The sequence below is a fragment of the Cebus imitator genome, unplaced genomic scaffold (assembly GCF_001604975.1).
Source record: "Cebus imitator isolate Cc_AM_T3 unplaced genomic scaffold, Cebus_imitator-1.0 Scaffold89, whole genome shotgun sequence".
Classification (NCBI taxonomy): Eukaryota; Metazoa; Chordata; class Mammalia; order Primates; family Cebidae; genus Cebus; species Cebus imitator.
This window is the reverse complement of record NW_016107404.1, coordinates 3,237,252-3,261,587: the sequence shown is the minus strand read 5'-3', so window position 1 is coordinate 3,261,587 and position 24,336 is coordinate 3,237,252. Positions and strand designations below refer to the sequence as shown.

Genomic DNA, 24,336 nt, shown 5'->3' with positions numbered 1-24,336 from the left:
TGCAGACACCGATTTGGTTCTTTTAACAAGTGAGTCATGTATAGCAAGATAGACTTCGCTGAAACAGAGCAATACCCACCAGCAAGCAGGTCTCCAACATGATGATTCTCTTGGACGGGAAAATAGGGGCCTGCCTTGCCGAAAACAATACCTGTGAAATTATCTATCTGTTTATTTGTTTGGCTCTTCTACTAGAATGTAGTAAGCCCATTGAGGACTGGGGCTATGTCTTATTCACCTTCATTCCTCCAGGTGAGCAACACAATCTGATACCCAGTAGGTCCTCAGAGTCAATGAATCAACGTAATACAAATTACTGGCTAAATTAGTATCAGATTCTTCCACAATCTCTTAAAATGTAAAACCAGATCTATGTTTTTTAAAAGGAAAATGATAAAATGCATATGTATCACTGCAAGTGAATCTTTGCATAGCACTTTAAGTAAGAGGATTCTTACTGAAAAAGTCAAATGCCTAATCTTTGTGCTTTCTGTCACGTATCTGCAAAAGAAAGGTCAGTAGAAAAATAAATCTTGGCCAGGCCCAGTGGCTTGCACTTGCAATCCCAACACTTTGTGAGGTTGAGATGGAAGGATTGCTTGAGGTCAAGAGTTTGAGGCTAGTCTGGGCAACACATGAGATCCCATCTCTGCAAAAAATACAAAAAATTAGTTCGGCATAGTGGCATGCACCTATAGTCCCAGTTACTTGGGAAGCTGAAGCAGGAGGATTGCTTGAGACTAGGAGTTGGAGGCTGTAGTGAGCTGTGATCATGCCACTGCACTCCAGCCTCGCCGACACCAAGACCCCATCTAAGAAAAACAAACAAAGAAACAAACAAAAAAACTCAACAGACTTCATTTATTTTTCAGAATGTATGAATTTTCTTTTAATAGAAATGTTGTGTTAATCCTTAGTTCCACAGCCCAGAAAATTAATCTGAATTTACCACCAGATATCAAAATTTTAGCACTCATAGAAAAAAGGAAAGAATTATTACAAAGAGGATGGTAATGACTTTAAGGTACACCATCATATTCTACAGCAAATTCCATATACCTTAGCTTTAGAAATGTGTGTGATGGGTAATCAGACACATTGCATACATAATACGTATTTACAGTTGGTCAAACACACATACACACACATACATACTTCTCGCATCACAATGGGTGCTTAAATCAAAAACACAATTTCTGAATGGCGTGATGATGTCAGAAGTAAATTCCAGCAATAACTGGTACTAAAGTAGTAGTGACTTGAAACTGTGAGAAGTGCAGGCATAAAAATCATCTACAGAAATTTTTTTGAACCATATTCCTTCTTTCCACCCTCTTTCTCTTACCCTTTGACGGTGTTTTTTGGTTTGTTTTTACGCTCGACTAGGAGAGCATGGCCTCCCTGTTAGTTGAAAATCACTTGTTCTGAGCCACAGTCATTGACTGGAATATCATTGACTGGAATATTATGTACTTCTAGTCTGCTGCAGAGGAAAGCAACACACATACACTTAAAAATTACCTGAGTTTTAAGCATGGCTTAGTTTAGAAATGGTATTACAGCTGATAAACCAATTTGACCAATTAGTTGTGGCTGTCTGAAACAAGAATTGAGAAAGATTTCAAGATCCTTTGCAGTCTCAGAACCAAAGTACAGTGATTAGTAATGTCTGCTGAGGTCGCAGTGGGGCTGCCTCAAGTGTGGGACAGACAGTCTTCCCTTCTGGTTGTCCTAGACCAGTCCAGTAAGTTCATTCAAGTAGATATCAGTTTAAAGGCTCTATTAAAGAATAATAGCAAATGCTTTAATAGCCTTAAAGACACAGGTGTTCCATGGGGTAGCATGGCATAAAGAACACAGGGATTTGATGTTGGCCCTGCCACTACTGAGTAGAATGATGTTGGGCAAATCACTGGAGTTCTCTGGGCCAGTTTCCTTATCTTAACAAAAGAACTTCTCACAAGCAAGATAATCTCTAAGGTCTCTACCAAAAGAAAGATTGTTTCTCTCTTTTCATTTTATGGTTAGTTTTTAACCCATAAGGTGTTTTTAATCTCACAGATAAAGTTTCACCAACTCATGAAAATCACAGCAATCAGTGAAGGCAATTTAAAAGTGTAGGCTTATACACTGCATTCTGCAGAGATGGTACCCATGGATATTAAGTTAGCTTGACCTTTTAAAGAAACTCTGCCCCTCCTACTCCAAATTTATTATAAAGATAATAATATTCAAGACCGTCTTGGCCAACATGGTGAAACCCCATCTCTACTAAAAATACAAAAATTAGCTGGGTGTGGTGGCCCACGCCTGTAGTCCCAACTACTTGGGAGGCTGAAGCAGAATTGTTTGAACCCGGGAGGCAGAGGCTACAGTTAGCAGAGATTGTACCACTGCACTCCAGGGTGGGTGACAGAGCGAAACTCCATCTCAAAATAATAATAATAAATAATAATATTAATAGTTGTTTCTATAATAGAAACAACCCAAATATTAAATACCAGGGATTCAGTTAAATAAATCATGATACATCGTGTTGGTAGGATACTATACTTTCTGAAATTATGCGTAGGAACACTTAATTACATGGCAAACCATGGGAAATAAAAGCATTCACAGGGTTTTGTGCCTTAGTTGTAAAAGCTATATATGTGTGCTTAAATAGGAAAAAAAAAAAGATTCAGATTCCTATTTCATTAAAAAGAAAAACAGATTCTTGGATCATCATGGCGGATGGGAGGCGGGGCTAGGATGCAGCTCTGGAGAGAGCAGCGTGCAGAGGCTCACGTCATGAATTTTACCTCCAGATTGACTGCAAGAACAAACCAGCAATCCTGAGAAGGCCCACTGAAGGCAGTGAACTGCTCCTGCAAGACCCGAGGGTCCCCTCAAGTATTTTCAGAGCCCCAACTGCAGAAGTGGGAAAGGGAGACTCTCCTCTCCGGAACACACACCCCCACCGGAGAAGCTGAAGGTCTGTTTGTGGGAGAAGTTTCTGACTTTACCTGGAGCTGAGTCAATCTGGAGAGCCAAGTGAAATACAGGAGTAGAGAATGCAGCAGAAAAAGCCTGGGAGCTCCTTGGGTGCCCTCGCAGCTCATTCCTGCCTGGCACCGCAGGGATCCATCCCGAGGGCACCCAGAGAAGCAGGGGCTAAAACGCCACAGGGAGAGGGAACTCTCTAGCGGAACGCTGTAACAATTTGAACAGGGTGAGAAGCCTTCTGGCCGGACCTCAGGGTAGGGCACAGATCTGGTGCGCAGACTCCGTAGGCGGGGATAGAACCAAGCCCTCTTCGTTCCCAGCTGGGAGGCAATAGCCTCGTGCAGATTTTCAAGCCCCTCTAGCCCTCCGTCTGGAAACAGAGACTCAGGGCTGGTGGTGAGGAGGCACAGTGGGGGTGAGAGCAGCCTTTTGATTTGCGTGGGAGCTGGGTGAGGCCTGTGACTGCCGGCTTTCCCCCTCTTCCCTGACAACCTGCATGACTCAGGAGAGGCAGCCATAATCCTCCTAAGTACACAATTCCCGGTGACCTGGGAATCTCACCCCTATCTCCAGCAGCAGCAAGACTTGCCCAAGGAGAGACTCATAGACGGTTCACATCACAGGTCTCTGTGCAGACAACCCCCAGTATCAACCTGGAGCCAGGTTGATTCACTGGGTGACTAGACCCAGAAGAGAGACAATAATCTCTGCAGTTCGGCTCACAGGAAGCCACATCCACAGGAAAAGATGGAGCGTACTACATCAAGGGAATACTCCGTGGGACAAAAAAATCTGAACAGCCTTCGGCCATAGATCTTTCCTCTGACAGTGCCAACCCATGTGAGAAGGAACCAGAAAACAAACCCTATTATTCTAAGTGAAGTAACTCAGGAATGGAAAACCAAACATGGTATGTTCTCATTGATATCTGGAAGCTAAACTAGGAAGATGCAAAGCCATAAGAATAAAACAATGGACTTTGGGGACTTGGGAGAAAGAGTGGGGTGGGGGGCAAGGGATAAAGACCATAAATATGGTGCAGGGTACACTGCTCAGTGATGGGTGCACCAAAATCTCACAAGTCACCACCAAAAAACTTACTCATGTTACCAGGTGGTATTTGGTTACATGTGTAAGTTCTTTAGTGGTGATTTGTGAGAATAACATTCTTGTCTTTTTTTCTTTTTGGGGAAAGAAAAAAGACAAGAATGTTAATAGTTGCTTTTCCCGAGTTGTGGATTAAATAAATGTTTCCAAGGCCCAACTGAAAACACATAAGAGGTAAGAGGGAAGTGGTGAGGATGTGGAGAACGAAAGCTCGTGTCCCCGTCAACAGCATTCAATGTACTTTTAACACTAGGAAGGCCACACAAAATGGTTGGTCAGCTTAATGGTCCCTGGATTTTGTGACTGTTTTCCTCCTTGTGCTTTTGGATCCTGCAGATGTTCTTTTTGTATTTCTGTAGTAACGATGTAATAATTTTGTAAACAGATTTGTTTAAAAACTCAAACATGGCCGGGCACGGTGGCTCACACTTATAATCCCAGCACTGTGGGAGGCTGAGGTGGGTGGATCACGAAGTCAGGAAATCGAGACCATCCTGGCTAACATGGTGAAACCCTGTCTCTACTAAAATACAAAACACTAGCCGGGCGTGGTGGTGCGCACCGGTAGTCCCACCTACTCGGGAGACTGAGGCAGGAGAGTCACTTGAGCCCGGGAGGTGGAGGCTGCAGTGAGCTGAGATCGTGCCACTGCACTCCAGCCTGGCGACAGAGCAAGACTCCGTCTCAAAAACAAAAAAGCCTCAAACATTTACATTAGTAAGATTCTGAAAAAGACCTTTATTTTTAGGTTACATTATTTTACGCAGGAGGAAAATGGGGCAAGGTTTTGACAAACTTGTGGTATTAATGAAAATCTGGGTCTCACAAACTAAGGCAGAAAAGATCAACATCCTTTTATTTAGGCCGCAAGCCATGGTGGCAGAAGGGTTTATATTGTAATATAAGGGTTTATAATGTAATAGAAGTTTTACAGTGCTGTCCAAGGTGTACCACTTATGTGTGGAGGCCTAAGCAATCTTGGTATCTACAGTAAGTAACTGAGGAGGTGAAAGCGAATATTTTAGTGAAATGAACAGGAGAGGCTACATAGATGGGCAAACTTTACCAGTGCAGATGGGATGGTGAGAAATAAGAAACTAGGGCCTGGCTCTGGTTGTTGTTCAGGCTAAAACCAGGTAAGTTAAGACGGGAGGACACCCAGCTGTAGATATGCATGGGACACAAGAGCCAGGACACTCAGGACTGACACAGGCTGTGCTACCATCAGCCACTTATTCATGAGTTTGCTCAGAGGTCCTGGAAGGTAAGTTGTGAATGTATACAGTGTGTTTAACACTTTCACATATCTTTACACCCAGGTGAAATGAACAATATTCCCCACCTTTATCACCAATGACACAGGTTAGGTGGTTAACAAACCCAGGTCTAACTTCAAAGCCTGTGCAGGACCCTCCCCGGGGCTGGAGACTTAGTTATTAACCCTTTAAGCCTAAAGAACATGCTTTTCCCACTTCTCTCACATCCCCATTCTAATAGAACAGGCATCAGAGAATGCACCTCATGCCTTAGAAAGCTACACAAATAATCAACAATCCCTAATTCATAAGAATGTCTGCAGTTTAATTAGGGAGGCATAAGCCTTATTAGTTGACTAAAAAAAAATTAGAGCTCTTAACTGAAGACAACTTCTCAGTAGTTGTTTATTTATTTATTCATTTATTTAGGTAGTTTGATGGGTACATCTTTGCAAAGGGTTGACTTATAAAGACATACACTGAGTTTACAATTTGTAGCTCAATATATCTTCAAAGAAAATGGTGGCTGTTAGTTATTAAATAAAACAAGCATTCGTTCCTGCCATTTTAATACGTGCAGGGTAGGAAACAGAATAGACAGTTGTGAGACTGTCATGACATCCATGAACTTTAGAATGCAATTAACCCATGGAAGCAGTGACAGTCAATGCAGCCCCACTCCCACCCGTGAATTGTCTTTTTTCCACAGGAAACATCAAACCTCCCCAAATATAATCCTCTAGGCAGAGGTCACTTATTAAATTCACAAAGCAGGTGCAAAAAAAGAAAAAAGAAATTGAGACAGATGAAATAATTGAAAAATTCTATTTATTAAAATTCAAGTAGCTAAACTACCTCCTAGGTGAAATCAGTGAAAACCCTCACACACTGCTCATTTAACCTTATTTCAGTCAAAACTCTAACATACTTTCCATCTGGTTTCCATTTTTCAGCAAAAGCAAAAAAAAGTTAGATATGGTCAAGTATTAGCAGCGAAAGAAAAATAGCTACAAAGTGGCAGCTGTCAGGAAAAAGGGAAACAGCTACAAATCCAAGTAGAACTAGAAAACAGCCGTGAGAATGTGGAAAAGCTACCAACCTCTCACTTTTATAGAGCCACAAAGGAATCACTGTGTAACTGATGTTCTTAATGACGATTCCAAACTATCAAGGTTATACTGTATTTGGAATAACTTAATGTAGTAAAGTCTCTAGTACATATCAGAAATATTTTTATTCAAAATTAAAAAGTGGTATGTTCAAAAAGATAAGCTTTTGTTAGTTGATAGATTTCCTCACAAGTCATGTTGAGCCTCATTCTTCAACAGCACAGAATAAGCCAATTTTATACAAGACACAGATATATGAAAACATAAATAACTTTAGTGATTTATGGTAAATAAAAAGGAAGCTTGAATCTGTGATTGAAAAATAAAAATAATTACATATATTTCTACAGAGAAAATACAATCACAAGTTTCAAGAGCTTAACACAAACTAACTGCTGTCAAAATAAATATTTAAAGAAAGCAAAGATGAAACTGCTTAATAGTCAGGGGAAAAAAGGAGGGAGGGGTGATAAACCAAGATAACGAATGAAGAAAACTGAGCAGGAGACCTCAAAGGTGTCTTTACCAACAGGAATTCAGATGCAAGGAACAGACACAAACCTGTCTCAAATGTGACCTATGAGACAACAAAAAGTAACTTGAAGTCAGTTCTAAATAAAAAATGACAACCAAAATCCCAGAGAGTCTTAAATTATTTAATCCAGACATTATCTAACCCCTCGGATTTTTGTTTGGTGCTATGGTGTTCATCATTCTCCATCAGAATGAAATGTGGGACAAACACATTACTTGTTACAGAGAGCGTTTCAGAGCTAATTCATCCAGCAAGGTCAGGGTCAAAAGGCTATTTTGTTCACAAAATGTATTTCTTGATATGAAAAAACAACATGTCAAAGAAAGAATTAAAGCAACATATATTTTCAAATGATAAACAGAATCTCAAACTTTCAAGTAAGTACATCTTAAGATGCTGATGAACTTCAGAGATTCTCAGTGTTTTAAAACTAGGGATATTCTATTTCAGTAGTTATCAATCTGTTTTCTTCTGCTCATGAGGGACCAAACTGGAAGGTCTCTCAGTGTCTCCTTCCCCAAGCCTTTAATTGTTTAAGTATATCCAATGTCTAGGAAGGAATTATTAAAGAATTCTGTTTCTTAAAAAAATGTTTTGAAATAATGTATCCTTGTCAATTTGCAAATGAGAGCACCCAAAGCAGAGTAACCTCCCCCAGTCTGGCCATTCTCAGGGGTATCCTGCCCACTCACTGAGGCTTTGCCTATTTGATATTAGTTAAGCCCTCCCCCTCCTTTTGTATGATCTGGAAAAAATCTATTCTAAATCAAGTAATCACCAACTTCTGCTTCCAGGCCAACCTAAAAACTTAAAAAAAAACTTTACAAAGGAAGAATTTAAGACCTTCAAAATTATTTTAGAAGTACCAACAAGGTCTACCAGAATAAGACTGCTTCTTAAAGTAATGATGTTGGACTGACAATTTGCTAGACTAGTCAGACCTTCTAAAAACTGATACTAAAATTTGTTAAAATGTTCTAAGTATATACACATATGTAGTAGACAGAGTTATAAATTGACGGTTATAAGCAAATGTACAGAATGAAAATATGTACCATGAACTCAGTATTGATTTTTCCCACCAAAAAAAAAAAAATGTTAAGAATAAAATCATGATTTCCTGGTGAATATACAGGATAAAAAACAAGGAAAAAGTGTAGAAACAGACCACAAATTAAATAATAAAGGAAAAAAGAAAACACAAAATAGGATAAAGACAACTGCAGATAGGAGAATTTAACACTGGTGGCACATTTAAGATCAGATACTCTCTTTTCAACAAAATAAATTATTTGATAATATTCTCTGTTTACTAAAAAAAAAAGGCAAGCTTTTTCACTGGTGGCAGGTATAGATTTTAGTAAGTAATGATATCACTTGTCTATTTAACCATGAGTCTAGTGTCCTCTCATTAATCTTTGATACTCAATAATCTGAATAGAAAGACATGATGAATCAAAAAAACACACCAATTTTAAAAACAAAAATCCTTAAAAGCAATTCCAGCATCTAAATGGTAAACACAAAGTGAATTCCTAATCTGACATTTGACTTTTTTTTTTAATTCAAAGATAAATATGAATGACTCTCCTTATTTGTAAAAATGTGAACAATTAAAAACAGTACAACGACGGGGTTCTCACAAACCGTGCAAGTTGAATTTGAAATGTTCATCTGTTATAATATTCAGCTGTCAAGAGGAAGCAACTCAAAGGACATCACACAGTCTATAAACCAGCTCGAAGGAGCCATCCACACTTTGCCCTGACGAACCCTCTCTGGGTGATAATTAGACAAATTCTCATAAATGATATATTGGGTGCAGAAGCGCTGATCAGAATCAGGTCTGGCATGGTATGCGACTGTATTTATGGTCTGAGTCACGTCACTGTCTGGCTTGGGCCTTCTACTGAGGATCTGGCCCCCACCTGCAGTGACGAGCTTAATAAGGTTGTCCTTTGGATGGTGTTTGAAGGTTCCCCCCAAATAGAAGTAGCATCCATCAAACAGCTTTGGCAACTGAAATAATGAGAAAACATTTGTGAAAGGCAGATCAAAATACAGTATTTAAAAACAATGCATATGAATGAGGAAAATAAAAATACAGATTTGAGGATCCCTTACCTGAAACATTTGGACCAGAAACATTTCAGATCCAGAAAGTTTTAGATTTTGAAAAATTTGCATATACATGAGATATCTTAAGAATGTATAAAGCCTAAACACAAAATTCATTTATGTTTCATGTATACCTTTATGCACAAAGCCTGAGGTAATTTTATACATTATTTTCAATAATTTTGTGCATGCAACAAAATTTTGACTGTGTTCCGACTGTGACCTGTCACATGAAGGGTGTGGAATTTTCCACTTGTGGCATCATGTCAAAGCTCAAAAAGTTTTGGATTTTGGAGCATTTTGGATATTGGATTAGGGATGCTCAATCTGTAATAATTACGAGCAGCTATGAAGCTACTTAATGAGGTATTGGGATAAGCTATATTTCAAGCATACTAACTGGATCAAGAAAAATACTTAGGCAAACAAGGGCTTCCTATTTATAAGTTCTTCCCAAAGATTCAGTGCCTATCTCAGTTCCTTTTCACTCTTCTAAAATTTTAGATGTGCTTGGTATAAAGAAAAAAAACAAAACTGTTCTTCAAACTTTTTTCATCAGGATGTTTATGCTTATCTGGTGGGACTTAAAGCCCCCAAAATTCCTAGCTAATTTGAAACAGTCTTCAGATACACCAGGCTAAATGTAATTAATTTACAAGAGTAACATCTTTTCCATGAACCTTTATCCAATTCTGCCCATCCACATTCATCCCTACATATTACCAACCTAAGGTATTCAGGGCAGCCACGATGGGAGTGTGCCCTCCATGGTTCCAGAAATGTATTCACAGGGCACAACAGATTATTGTAGTGAAGCTAGAGGTCCAGTTAGCTATGAAACATACTTCTGTGTGCTCTTTGGAAATAAAAAAGTTTCATAATTCCCTTCTATGGAAATTGTCTGTCATTTCTAATATTATCTCTATCAACAGGATAATGCAATATTATCCATTAAAACTGCAATATGTGGCCATAAAGACATATGGTAACTAAATCCGAGCAGCAGCTGTAAGTCTTCTTTCAAGCTACTTCCTGTATCTGAGATTTACCTCAGATTCTGAAAGGTTTATGGGAATGTTCAAGATGCCAAAAATCCATTAACAGTATGAAATTATTACCTTCTGGATTTTATTGCTCATCGTGATCATCTTTCAGAATCAAGTGCTTGAAATAAGCACAATTAAAATTTTAATCAGTCACCTGTAGTTGTTGAAAGGGCAGAAGATTTTCCTGATGGTGATAATAATAGTATGTCATAATAAGAACAAGGAAAGTTGTATTAAAAGAAAAATACCAGCTGTTCTCTGTTGAGCCTGCTTCTCTGTGGACCTTCAGGAATTTCGTACTTTTCTTCCTGTTCACATACTTTTCTTTGTAGACATGCTTTTACCCCTGACAAAAACACAAGAATTAAAGCAAAATATTTATCAAGTGAGCATTATTTCTCTCATTAAAATTAAGCAATTTACCTAAGTGGTTTTTCTTCTTCATGGTAGTTTTTAGGTAGTATTCTAAAATACAAACAGAAACCTTACTTTATCCCAAAATAAAACATAATAAAACTGGTTTTCCATATAAACAGATGATTTAAAAAATTCTTTGGAGGATTAAACAATAAGTTAGTACTAAACACTAACTGTAATTTTAATTTCCTTTCTGAAAAACATAAGCCAGGATACTATTTCAAACACAAAAAAGTCTACATTTTCACTCATAGCAATTATCTAAAATTAAGGTGAATAAAAAGTCCACGATGCAGTCCTGCCCACAAGAACCTCAACTGGGCACTTAGCATCTACACTGATCTGCACTGCTCATTTTGGCAGTTATATGTCTAATCATCTGTTAAACTGTAAGTGATTTGACATCAGGGAATGTGCATGTAGCTCAGCTAGCCACACAACAGGGGCTCAACAGTGCTTGCTAAAATACACAAGCAGAGCCTGGGATATGTTTGGCATGTGACAGGTACACAATTGAGGTCGCCAGTCTAGAGATGATTTGGCTGGGCTTTGCAGGAAAAAAAGCATTCTTTTGATGGCTTAAGTCTGTTCACAGCTTTAGGTTAAAAAGCAAGAGCAATAGAGACAGCTCAGCCTGGCATGTTTAGAGTCATTCCACTGCCTGGCACCTGGGTGGGGAAGCCCAAAGTAGGGCCATTGGCTGGCAGCCAGTACCAATTGTCTCGTTAGGTTCTAGAAATGAAATGAATCCTCAGGATGCCCAGAACCCATCATAAAAGGCAGGACACGGTCAGCTTCAGCTAGAGACGACATCTGGGATATTGCCTGTCACCATCAACCAAGGGCATTGGTGGCATGGATATATATTTATCATGCTTCTGTTCTGATGTCACATAACTAAACTAAATTTGAGATTTGGAGTGGAAGGACTTGGCTATACCAAATACTTGTTCTGGAAGCTTCCTTGCCTATGGAAATAAAAAATGAAAACAATGTTTTTCACAGGGCTTCTGTGGATAAAATGCAAGAAGCGTTCTAGAAACTAGATACTATAATGAATTGTCATTACAAAAACAAATCCTACATACAATTTTTTTTATTTGTCTTTGAGACTGTTTTGCTCAATACCTCATTTTATCACTGAGGTAGGAACCATAATTATTCACTTATGCATTCTTCAGAATTTCATATACTCTCCCATAGAACAGGAGTTTTACAGCAGAGGGTACTGGCAAAGTGGGAACACCAACTCAGGTCTCTCCTTCACTGTCTAGTGTTGTTAACACAAAGGAAAAAAAGTTTTTTTAAAATTCACTAAGGACACAGCATTAATAGCCTATATCCACACCAATAAAAAAAATTATACAGCACCTGTAAGAGTTCAGAGTGTTACACATAATTTTGAATATCAAACTGTTATATCCTGTTATCACTTGGTATCTAATGGCTTAAAACCAGAAAAAAAATATATGGCTCTGTAAACATATACTATAGATTGAGGATTAGACATATATGTTGGAAATATACTACAGTGTTCTGGATACCTCTTGAAAAATGCTAGTGATAAAATTCTGTGCAGCTGATTCCTACTATTTCAACAGTAAAATGAGTCCAATACAGGAGTGGAACCCACTACTTGGCGTGTAAACTATGCATATGCCTGGAAAAGGGTTCCTTTTTTTTTCTGGAGACAGTCTTGCTCTATCACCAAGCTGGGGTGCAGTGGCACGAACTCAACTGACAGCAACCTCTGCCTCCCAGGTTCAAGCAATTCCTTTGCCTCAGCCTCCCAAGTAGCTGGGACTACATGTGCGTGCCACCACGCCCGGCTAATTTTCGTATTTTTAGTAGACAAGGGTTTCGCCACGTTGGCCAGCATGGTCTTGATCTCCTGACCTCATTATCCGCTCGCCTCGATCTCCCAAAGTGCTGGGATTACAGGTGTGAGCCACGGTGGCCAGCTTCGGGGTTCCTTTCTTAACTGAAGTGTGGCCAAGAACCAGCAGTTAATCTGCTACACAGAAATGTCTTGGGATTGCATCTGATATAAACATAGATTCATTTGTGTAGGAGTATAAAATGTCTCTTGACCTATAATGATTATCTTGACAGCAAAAACTTATACTGGAGAAGATAAACAAAATGCAATATTTTCCAAGAGTGAGTGACAGTCCACTTTAGACTGACACTTTATAGCATAACCAGTTTTAAACTTTCTTCATTATTACTCCAAACTGACACAATAACAAAACTCTATCTGTTTACAGGAGTCAATCTACAGAATTTGTTGTAAGTGACATAACTGAAAAAACTGGTACTTTCTGAGGAAAAAAAAAGTGTTTGAGCCCTGTTTATAAAACGTTTTTATTCTAATCTTGCAACTTAATTTTTAAAAATATCTAGCATCAAATTACTTGAGGTAGAAAAGGCCCTTGAAAGCTAGTCCTACTTTCTTGTTTTATAGATTTGCAAAGTCAGGTGAAAAACTATGAAGTGACTTACTAAGATCACTAACAGCAAAGCTTAAGTGAACCCCTTCCTAAAGCAACAGACTTCCACTTTGGTGATCTTCCTATATTATATTTACAGGCCAACATCTGAAATGCTTGGAACCAGAAGTGTTTTAAAATTCAACTGTTTTTTGGATTTTGGAATATTTGCACATATATAAGGAGGTATATCTTGGCAACAAGACCCAAGTCTAAAGAGGAAGTTCATTTATGTTTCATATAGGCTTTATACAGATAAAATTTTATACACTCTTTAATAAGTTTGTGCATAAAACAAAGTTTTGTCTGTGTTTAGACTGTGAGTCATCATGTGAGGCCATGTGTGTCGTGCTGGCTAGTATTTTAGAGCATTCTGGATTTTTAGATTAAGAATGCTCAAACTGTATTAAACACCTCTTATGTACAAAAGAGGCCATACTCTCTTCCCAAAGAAGAAAATTCCTGCTGTTTACTGTCATTTTGTTTCAATAATCTAACCCTGAACTTTCATTAAAATTACAATGCTCTATCTCAGACTGCTTAATTTTAAATAAAATTTTATTGCTTTCTTTTCCTCTATCAACAAGCAATTCATTATCAAATTTAATTTTTCAAGCACATTTGAAATTACATACATGTTTTAAAGATACTAAGGATGGCAATGAGATAATCTCATGTTATATATAATAGCAAAGAAAACTCCTTACTCCTGTCCAGAAATTCTAAGAACTTCATATTAGGTAAATTTCTGTTACAAAGTCAGTTAAAGAACAAAGGTTAATAGCTACACACAGACAAACATGAGAGGATTCATTTTTGAGATTCAGTTTTTCTCTCTTTTCCAATTTAAAATGGCTAACCTTTCAAAGAACAACAAATGCGGGAGCATATCTGACTGTCAGAAAGTTAATTAAATATTTTTATATTTCACATTTATTTCAAATGTTAAAAGAAAAGGCTTTTTGAATAAAAATGTTTGAATGCAAAGTTGTTTCTAAAAATAATGGAGGACCAATATATCTTAAATATTAGAAAAAAAGTCAAAAATTCTGGAAGTATTAATGATTTACATGTATTAGTGAAGTATTCAAAAATACTGATAAAGCAGGAAATAATACACAGCTAGAGTTTTAGTCATTTATAGTTCTTATATTAAATAAACATAAAATGGCAATATTAAATATGAAAAGAGAAAGCAGAGTATCATTAAGAAAATATGGAGTAAGTTGTTTCGCTGTTACTTCCCTGGGTAGAAATTGAACCTGAGTAGAATTTATCTGATTGTATATGAGTTTATTTTACACCTGTAAATACTATCATACAGAATTTTCCTCTTATAAATTGTCATTAATAGAGAACCATGATTGCAGTATCATTTTATAAAAACTATGAATGCCGTGTTACCTAATACTCATGCAATGAGCAAAGTACCTTATTACAGGTTAAATGTGTACAATGTCCAGTGCTCTGAAAGCTTCAATTTTTCCATTATTTAGAATAAAATATTCATAAATCACAAGGGCTAACCAATCCAATGCTAAAAATCACACACCAATATTTTCTGGTCAAAAGAGAAAAAGACATTCTTATTTTCCTCTGTCAACAAGGAATACCAATGTGTTCTATTGTAATAGAATACCAACGTATTCTATTTCATTTTCTTTTTACTTTTCTATCTTTAAATGACCTAGGACACAACTGTTTGTTCTAAGGAAAGATCCTGATAAAAATTACTGTGATAACAGCTACTAAAAGTACTTGTATCCTTCCCCAAATCCAAGAAGACTAGTATAGTCAATGCTCATTATCTGCAGTAGTTATGTTCTATAAAGATGCTGTGAACACCGAATTAGTGAATAATGAACCACTGCTGTTAAAGGAAATACAGGGTTAGGTTTCTGTGAGCCTCTGCTTCCAGCATTTTCATCAACTGATCAATACTTAACTTTGTTTTATGTATGTTTCTGTTTATACACATTATTGATTGTATACTGTTGACTCGGTAAGATTAAACTTAGGGCCAGCAGTACTACAACTCAGGCCTTGACAAAGCCTAGCTAACACAGTATTCAATATTTTCTCTGAAAGGCACACCACAATCTTCTTGAACTTAGGGACACACAATGGTATGTCAGCACTACAGAGCTATTTTAAACAATAAAAACAACAAAAACACAAAAATGCAAAAAATATGGCATCAATAGGCTGAAAGGGCCACTTGTTTACAGTGTGAGAGCTGAAAAAAGGAGACAAAGTATCACCTTGTTTGACCTCAGCTGGGGACATACTTCTTTGGCAACTAAAGTTCCTCACTACTCTGTACATGTCTACAAAAACACTGTGAGTGCTGATTTGGGGATTACAAAAAAATTTTCCCAAGTAAGAAAATTCACAAACACAGAATCCACAAACAATGAGGATTTACTGTATATTACTTCCAATTCAGGGGAGGGAACGGAAATGCAAATAATTTAACTTGCTTAAAGCCATCCAGCCATTAAGTGGCAGAATGGGAATTTGAACTTAAATCTGCTTAGTTTTCTAAAGGCTGTTTATTTCACAATAAAATATAACTCCTTGGTACAAAAGATAAACCTTGGGTATTATCTTAGTATGATGTAAATATGTCAAATAGTTAAAAGCTGCTTGAATCGAGTGTTCCAAGATGTTTTTTATTATAAAAAGGTCAGAAGACTTGAACAACTGAGTACTTCATTGATCCGAAAGCAGAGGTTTGTCAAAAGACTGAGTCTTTCCTGAATTGGGACGTTAATGCATATTCAAATTCAACACTCACACTCAGGACATCTATAATTACCCATCATGTCAATCTTAATTTGTTAGCTTTACCTGTGCTTTATTTGGTGCTCATCTCTCTCTCCCCCGCATTGTCTTTACTATAAAAATCATATTCACTCAAGTTTGCTAAGCTGAATTTCTGAATCTTATGATTTTAGCTTATCATATATGTGCTTTGAATATTGTTTTACATATAATAAAAATTATACTCTAAAAAGGGCATACATTTTAATAACCACTCACTGAATTAAAAACTACCTTTCTAACAAAGCTAATATAAAATATTCATTGTACATTGAAAATGAGACTCAAAATTCTGGACTAAGTCAAAATACCATACTAGAAGCATCGCCGGTGTGCTAGAATTATGTCATAGACAGTTTCTACATTAAACACCAAACCAAAAAACATCAGCAATCCTGGGAAATCGTTGACTTTACATGTGATTTTTCTTTACTTTCTTCATCACTTAAGCACATATTCCCCTTCCCAAATCTCCTTCCCAATGATACTTGCAGAGCATTTGTAATTGTATATTTAACTGAATGAATATGGTGGCACATAAAGCTGAGGACTGAACACTCCTATGATTATCTACTGTATTAAATGAATGGCTAATGTCTAACTGCAGCATTGAGAAAGTGGGCTGTGCTTATGCTGGCTGCTTATCCATTTTATGGGTTTATTTGACTGATTATTTACAAGAAATATATTGAAATGATATCTATTGCTCCTGACATTAGTCAATCAACAGAATTTAACCTTAATAGATACTAGAATCCAATGAGTATGGCATCAAGAAAAATGAGATGGCAGATACCAACTGGGCAGCATAGTACTTCCATGGGAAGGAGCCACCGTAAGCCTGAATTCATTAGATATTCAGTCATGGGAGTTGTGTAGTAAGTTTCTACAAAGTAAGACAAATCCAATGCTCTAATCACAATGACTGACTTAAAGAAATACATTCCTCTTATATGTTTTCACTCCAAGCAACAATCTGCAAAATTCCTGTGCCACCTATGACCAACTACAATGAAAGTAGTTTTTTTTCTTTTCCTGAAAACTAAAGAAGTTTCCAGGTCTATCACTACATTTGAATGTTGACAAGTGTTTTGATGGAGTTGCTGTCAAAGCATAGAAAATCTCAAGAAGTTTTTCAAAACTGAGAGTGACATCTACTCCAAGAATTGTGACTCAAATGCCTACAAAAGCCAAGTAGATTACATAAATGTGTGAGGAACCTGGTGTGAAGTGGTAGGAAGCTATGGAGAATGTAACGAACATCAAACCTAAAGACATAAAAATTAAATAGTTATGCTAGACAAAAGCACAGACAGCATTTGCTTCAGCCCTCAGACTCCTCCGCCTGCCGATTTGAAACTTCTGATGCTTTGTATAATCAACCTTTTTTATAGATTAAAAAAAAAACTGAAGTCCTAAGAGATTTAAGTGGCTTCTCAACAACATAACTGAGATGAGAATGGAAATATCCTCCAAGTCATAGATCAAGTTTTCTTCATGTTCATTCTTAGTTGGATCAATGTGTTTACTTAATCTGACGTGCTAAGGTTGCCACTCTATAATCTGTACCCTGTGAGTTTCAGAATGACACACTCCATAGATATTACCATAGTTACAAATTCATATCAACTTCCTACTGAGACTTTTTTAAGAAAAATCAATTAAGTTGATTTACTAAAAAGTAAAATAAGAATAAAATGCTTTAAAATAAAATTTTGGCAATTCGAATGGTGATACATTATCAATGCAATGGAAGAATCTACCAGCCAAACATTACCTAATTAACAAGCCTAAATAATGACTAAGACTTTAAGGTTTTATTTACTCAATAAAAGTTAAGCAATCTGCAGCAAGAATTCTTAACCTATTTTTCATTTAAAACACAGATACTTCTTAAGATTTAAACTATTTTATATTTGTAATAAACAGTTAATAAAAATCCATGATTATTCCACTATCTGCCACTAAAATAATTCAGCAGAAAAATGAACTCTTACAATTCCTTCTGAAGAAAAAAGAAACAAAAATACAAGACCACATTTTAGTTAGCTTTCTTGGCGAATATTTTCCTTACTAAAATTACTTTGCATGAATAAGTTATTTATGTAAACACAACTTTTGCATATGCCAAAATGATGCATACTTGAAAATGTGTCAAGCCACTATCCTTACAAAATGTATGCTTTATTTCATCTTTGTTACTTTTCATATGTTCCATTATAGTTGAAGGTTTTGACTGAAGCTATCAACTTTGCAGAAATAAAGGGATGAACTACTTACCTATTAAAACTAAGAGATTCTTTTAGCCTAGGTATATTCCTGATCATGTCCTCCATTTCATGTAAGCTTTCCTTTTTCCCTGAGATTTTATTACTTCTTTACATGTAGGTAAGCAGCCCCATCCCCAAAGTACTGATTTACCCAAAGTCATTAAGGTATCTCTGTCTACCTTAGCAAAACCTGAAATTTTTGCATATTAATGTAGCTTATGAATTCCAGGGCTACAATAATTTTCTGTAAAGAAACTTCTATACAGAAGGTATTCTGTATATTTCCATTTTAGCTGCATGGACCACTGATGATGGTCATGGATTTATATTAAGCTTACTTTTTCCCTAATAAAAAAAAAAGAATAATACAAATGAAAGGAAGTAAAAAAAAAAAAAAAAAAACTTAATTTTGTGGGGGTATAGAGTGATAGATGCCAGAGGCTGGGCGGGTGTGTGTGTGGGGGTGTGTGTGTGTGGGTGTGGGGGGTGGGGGGGGGTGGGGGGGTGTTCCTGAATCCACAGTCATACAAAAATGAAAGAATACAATGAAGATGGAAGAAAACTTCAAAAAGGAGATCTGTTAAATGTCCAAAGTAGAAGAGGATTAACTTTGCCTGGTAAGCCATACATAGAATTTTCTCTCTTCAAACCCCAGAGTAGTAAACAAATCCACATTTTAAAGAATTTTTAGGCTAGACGTGATGGCTGGCACTTGTAATCCTAGCACTTTGGGAGGGTGAGGCAGGAGGATAGCTTGAAACTAGGAGTTAAAGAACAGCCTGGGCAACAAAGTGAGATCTTTGTCTCAAATAAAAGGATTAAAAAAAAAAATTAGCCAGGTATAGTGGTAAGTGCCTATAGTTCCAGCTACTCAGGAGGCTGAAGCAGGAAGGTCACTTAAACCCAAGAGTTCATGGCTGCAGAGAGCTACGACTGTACCACTGCACTCCAGCCTGTGTGACAGAGTGAGGGAGGGAAAAAAGGGTTGCTATTCTTCCGGAATTAATGGCTATTTGTAACTGAAATAGCTATGGGAATCAGAATTAATCACTCTTAGTCAATACCAAATATTCTTTAAAAAAAATTAAAATACAGAATCAGATATCACTACTTTATGTGAAAACAAAAGTTCTAATAAAATATGTGATTAGATCTAAACTAGGGATTTGTGTCATTCAAGATAACAGTATATAAGTAAAATAAACATTAAAGAATTTCTCTTTTGATTCTATTAAAAAACAACACCGAGACCGTAAAACAAGTGTTTTGCAAATGATTTTTAGACTTTTTAGTCAAGTAGACTATAACAGCACTAAACTTTAGTAAAAAATGAAATCACAATAGGAAACTGACAACAATGACAAAAATGGAAAAACAGTAGCACACTGTTACTGTTACACACTGTCACATTACGGTGACAAAAACTGTCACTACAATTTTTGAAAAACTTAAGTAAAAGAACAGAGAAATGAGTCGAATATTTGAAATCCCACAGCAAAACGTGAAAGAACAATGAGATAAAGGCTGAAAATATAAAATAAAAGGCATATTGTTCCCATTTAAGATTTGAGATATCTCACTAAATACTGTGGCAGATCATTAGATTCTGGCTCCATATAAATATCACTTAGCAATATTTTATTTTTGACTATGTTTTAGTTCAAATTCTAACTATCAGCATATTTACATGTAAAAAACATATTTCTTCACATGACAATACGTGTAATTTACTATTTTACTTAATGCATTGAGAATCAGGTCAAACTATTGCAAAAATATATTATGATATCATAAATTTTTCTTAGGCAAAACTTGGGTATCAATTCTAAGATGCTGTCTTATGAATAATAATATCAAAATAGTCTGTCTCTTGTATTATTAACAATAATATCAAAATTATCTGTCTCTATAAAGGTATGGTTAAAAACCAAACACAGTCTAATGTCCAAAAATTCTCGTAATTATTAGAAACTCATGCTCAGTGTTCTTTTTTCTCATATACTAGAAGATCAAATTTTCATGTAAAAATTTCTGTTCTGACTAGGACAATCACCATAATCAAATGTATTTGTTGGGTATGCATAACAGGTATAAAAGACCTGGTATATCAGATGGGAAGAATAAATAAACACATGCAGGTTCTAATTTCCCTAATGAAGACCAAAGCCCTAACCTATCCAATTAATCTTGAAATGAAAAGTGAAAATACTTCCAATAATTATTACAACTTGAAAGTTTGAATGTATTAATTTATTCCTAAAGAATTTAAATTTGATCTAACAGGCACACATTATTTTTAAAACTGCTATAAACAGATAGCCTAATCTTTAGTAACCCAACAATTTACTGCTGTTTCTCTTTGATTATTTTTTTACTCACATGCATGCATACATTTACATACATTTGAATGTGAAGATATAATTGTTTAATATGTTTAAAATTTAAACAATTTTATTTTTCGTAATCTTTTAGTCTTGATATTTATCATATAAAAATATGAATTTTTTTCCAGAGAAATCTTTAAGCATTTCAGAATTTTCTTTATCTTTCATATTTAGGTTATATTCCCTACTTCTTGCTATTAGAAGTAACACTGCAAATCCTTTCTCTTTCATCTGTATTTTTTGCTTAGGGTGAATTCTCAGAACTGGGACTATCAGATCAAAGGATGTTAATTTTTTTTATTCTTAGACAATCTTTGGCGAAGGCCTTCTGTCAGCATAAAGTTGCCTAATCAATCTTCATAGGGGTGCTTTGGCATTTTTTTTGTTTTTTGATAATTAGCAAAGTTTATATAGAATATAAAGTTGTATTTAACTTTAAAATTCCATAGTACTCTCAGTATCCATTTAAAGAAGCAAACTGTTAGAATTTGTTTGAAAACAATAATCTGTTAGCCTGATTATGAGGTTATTTATTAAATGATGATGTAATGATTGCCTTCTAGGGTCCATCTCTTCTCAGCTAAAGCAAAATGAAAAAACACTCAATTTAGCTTTTCCCCCATCTCACTGACATAAATCTAGTGTAAAATGTCTGGCACATTCCTTCAGTGATTCCCTTAGGTGCTGGAGAATTTTACAACTTCTACAGCTGCAATTTTATTTAAACTTAGATGAGAGTGGGGAAGAGGGAAAGATTATTAAAGAAAAGATGACAGCCATCTGTGTTCTTCTTTATAATAAGGTAAAAAGAGAGGATACAGAGTTAGATTTCTTTTAGAAAAAAGGCCAGGATAAAAAAATATTTTGAAAGCAGTGTAGTCAAAGAACAAATCAATGGAAAACATTTTATCTTGGCCTAGTTTACATCTTTAGGATACAGTTTCATCTTATTCATACTCTACGAGATTAATAAAATGACTTATTTATATACCTTCTATTCTTTCATTCTTATCACCTCTTTAATACCAAAATCACCCTTGTATGCGGGTAGTTACTAATGGCTTGTGAGAAATTAGTACCCAAACTAGGACTAAAGTAGAGTCTCCCCCACAAATTTGATGTTGAAAAAGGGACTTTTCTTAGCCCTAGCTCCTATTTCTGTAAAATATGATAACTATCATTCTGTAAAATATCTGTAAAAGCAATTTAAGACAGACTGGATGGTCTGTAAAATTATGGCTTAGTCTCAGAATCTTCATGCTAAGTCCATTAATTGTGGCACTGTAAGATACTATGCATATATAATGTAAGAAAATAAGAGATATTAACCAATTAAGACAGACACTTCAACAGAAAACTTCTCGTAGTTAAACTTGGACCCAGTGAATCCCAAGCTTTTGTATAATTCTTTTTGTTAAACTGTTTAGTTTGTAAAATGAGTTTATTATCTACAGAGAAAATTATGAATAAAATTCCTCTTGAATCTATTTGGTTTATGAAAAATCCCATGAAAGGTTAATACGAAAGTTTCTGGAAAGTTAATCCAGTAAAAGTTGTGTGTTTTACTGGATTAACCAACAAGTTAATGGACAGACTCAAACACTAGACCTGGTTTTAAAAAGTCATACATCTTTACAATTAATTTTGAAAGCTTTGGTCCACCTATCATCTTTAAATATGAATGGTTTTCAGATAGTTTTGAATAGCTCTGAAACATTTTTAAAAATCAAACTGAGCCAGGTGCAGTGATATGCACCTATAGTATCAGCTACTCAGAAGGCTGAAGCTGGAGGATTGCTTGAGAGAGACCTCGTCCCTTAAAAAACAAACGAGTAAAGCTGAGATGCTTGACACTGAGAACAGTCAGTATAGAAACTATGAGAAATATATAATAGGAAAGAAGTATTTGAAGGTCCTTGCTTCCTTTTTGTAAATCGAGTGACTATTTAAAGGAATTGTCTCAAACTTTGAACCTATTTCTCTTTGGACTCTATATTAAAAAATGTGAGGATACGAACTTCAATAAGGGATTCCATCCATCCTTTCTCCTAAAGGAACCATCGTTATTGGAGGATGTTATTCACTACTGTAAGAATCACTAACTAGCACACTATTAAGTTAGTCTGAGTCCATCAGTGGTTCTATAAAAATGACACAGCCAAGATATTAAAGTGACAAAACTTACATTTCCCAAAGAAGGTAGATTTTATGGAAATGAATCATGTAGCCTGTATATGTAACCAAATGCCAGTTCAGTATATTCATAAGAACTAGACTCAAAAGTTAAGTGGTAAATGTCTTAACATTCAAAATTTCATATGGCTTCTTTATTACTGCGACCTTATTATGAAGAAACTCTATTTCTTCCTATAACCACTGGAAAGGTTTCTGGTACAGGTTTGATACAAAAGAATCCCTAATCAGGAAACCATTTTAAATGAATTTTTTAGACACTGAGGCTCAATAAGACTTTGATAGATTTAAAAGGAAAAAGAAAATTCAAAACTAAGTGAGACAAATTAGTCCAATTACTTATACGTCTCAAACTCGTCCTAACTAGGAGAGACTAATTAATAGAGACTGGTGAGAACAGATGGAGTGGCATTGCTAGTCACAGCCTCTTAGCTGGAAGAGACTGCATCGGTTGAGACTAGCATTGCAAGAAAAGAAGTAGAAGCTGTATTTAAAAATGACATGAATACCAATTGATGAAAGGAAACTGTTTTACAAACCAAATCAACTTCAAACTACAGATTAAATTTAATATAAGATCTTGATAAATCAAGCATTCTACCATAAAACCTTCAAAGCACAAAGCCATAAAACCATTTTTATAAACTAATTTTAATCCATCAGTTGCTTCATAAAAAAGTTTCATTAAATATACCCACTGTTCTTTCTTAACATCTTATTTAAAAATAATTACAGTCACAGAAAGTTTCAAAGGCATGAACAGAGACATCCTATGTACCGTTCTTCCAGTGTCCAATGTTAACATCTCACACCACGATTGTATCAACAAATTGACTTCAATACGTCATAGAGCTTATTCAGATTTCACTGTCTGTCTGTCTGTCTGTCTGTCTAACGATCAATCAATTGATCGAATGATTTATTTTTGAGATGGAGTTTCGCTCTGTTGCCCGGGCTGGAGTGCAGTAGCACCATCTTGGCTCACTGCAACCTCCACCTCCCTGGTTCAAGTGATTCTTTCTATTTACCTACCTACCTATCTATTTATTTTTGAGATGGAGTTTCGCTCTGTTGCCCAGGCTGGAGTGCAATAGCACTATCATGGTTCACTGCAGCCTGCACCTCCCTGGTTCAAGCAATTCTCCTGACTTAGCCTCCCAAGTAGCTGGGATTACAGGCATGTGCCACTAGGGGTTTCACCATGTTGGTCTGGCTGGTCTTTAACTCCTGACCTCAGGTGATCTGCCTGCTCAGCCTCTCAAAGTGATAGGATTACATGTATGAGCTACAGCGCCCAGCCTGATTTCACTAGTTATAAATGCACTTATTTGTGTAATTTTATTTCAGGTAGTCGTGTTACATGACCATCACTAACATCAAGATATTCAATTGTATTGCTCCCCATGTTACTCCTTTGTAACCACTAATCTTTTGTAACTACTAATCTTTTGTAAACAATTAATAAACAAAAAAGGTCAATCCGGCCGGGCGCGGTGGCTCAAGCCTGTGATCCCAGCACTTTGGGAGGCCGAGGCGGGTGGATCACCAGGTCAAGAGATCGAGACCATCCTGGTCAACATGGTGAAACCCCGTCTCTACTAAAA

The 24,336-nt window shown here is 36.2% G+C and overlaps 1 protein-coding gene across 3 annotated transcripts in view; it reads right to left on the bottom strand.

The window, feature by feature from the left end:
• Positions 1-6,711: 6,711 nt before the first annotated feature.
• Positions 6,712-24,336, bottom strand: part of BARD1 (BRCA1 associated RING domain 1) — an 82,412-nt gene continuing 64,787 nt past the window's right edge. For all 3 annotated transcript variants that reach the window (XM_017534982.2, XM_017534984.2, XM_017534983.2), the window contains 2 exons: positions 10,405-10,502; positions 6,712-9,011 (listed from right to left, as the gene is read on the bottom strand). In XM_017534982.2, the coding sequence (XP_017390471.1) occupies positions 8,679-9,011; positions 10,405-10,502 (431 nt within the window). In that variant the 3' untranslated portion in view covers positions 6,712-8,678. The remainder of the gene's footprint in view (positions 9,012-10,404; positions 10,503-24,336) is intronic.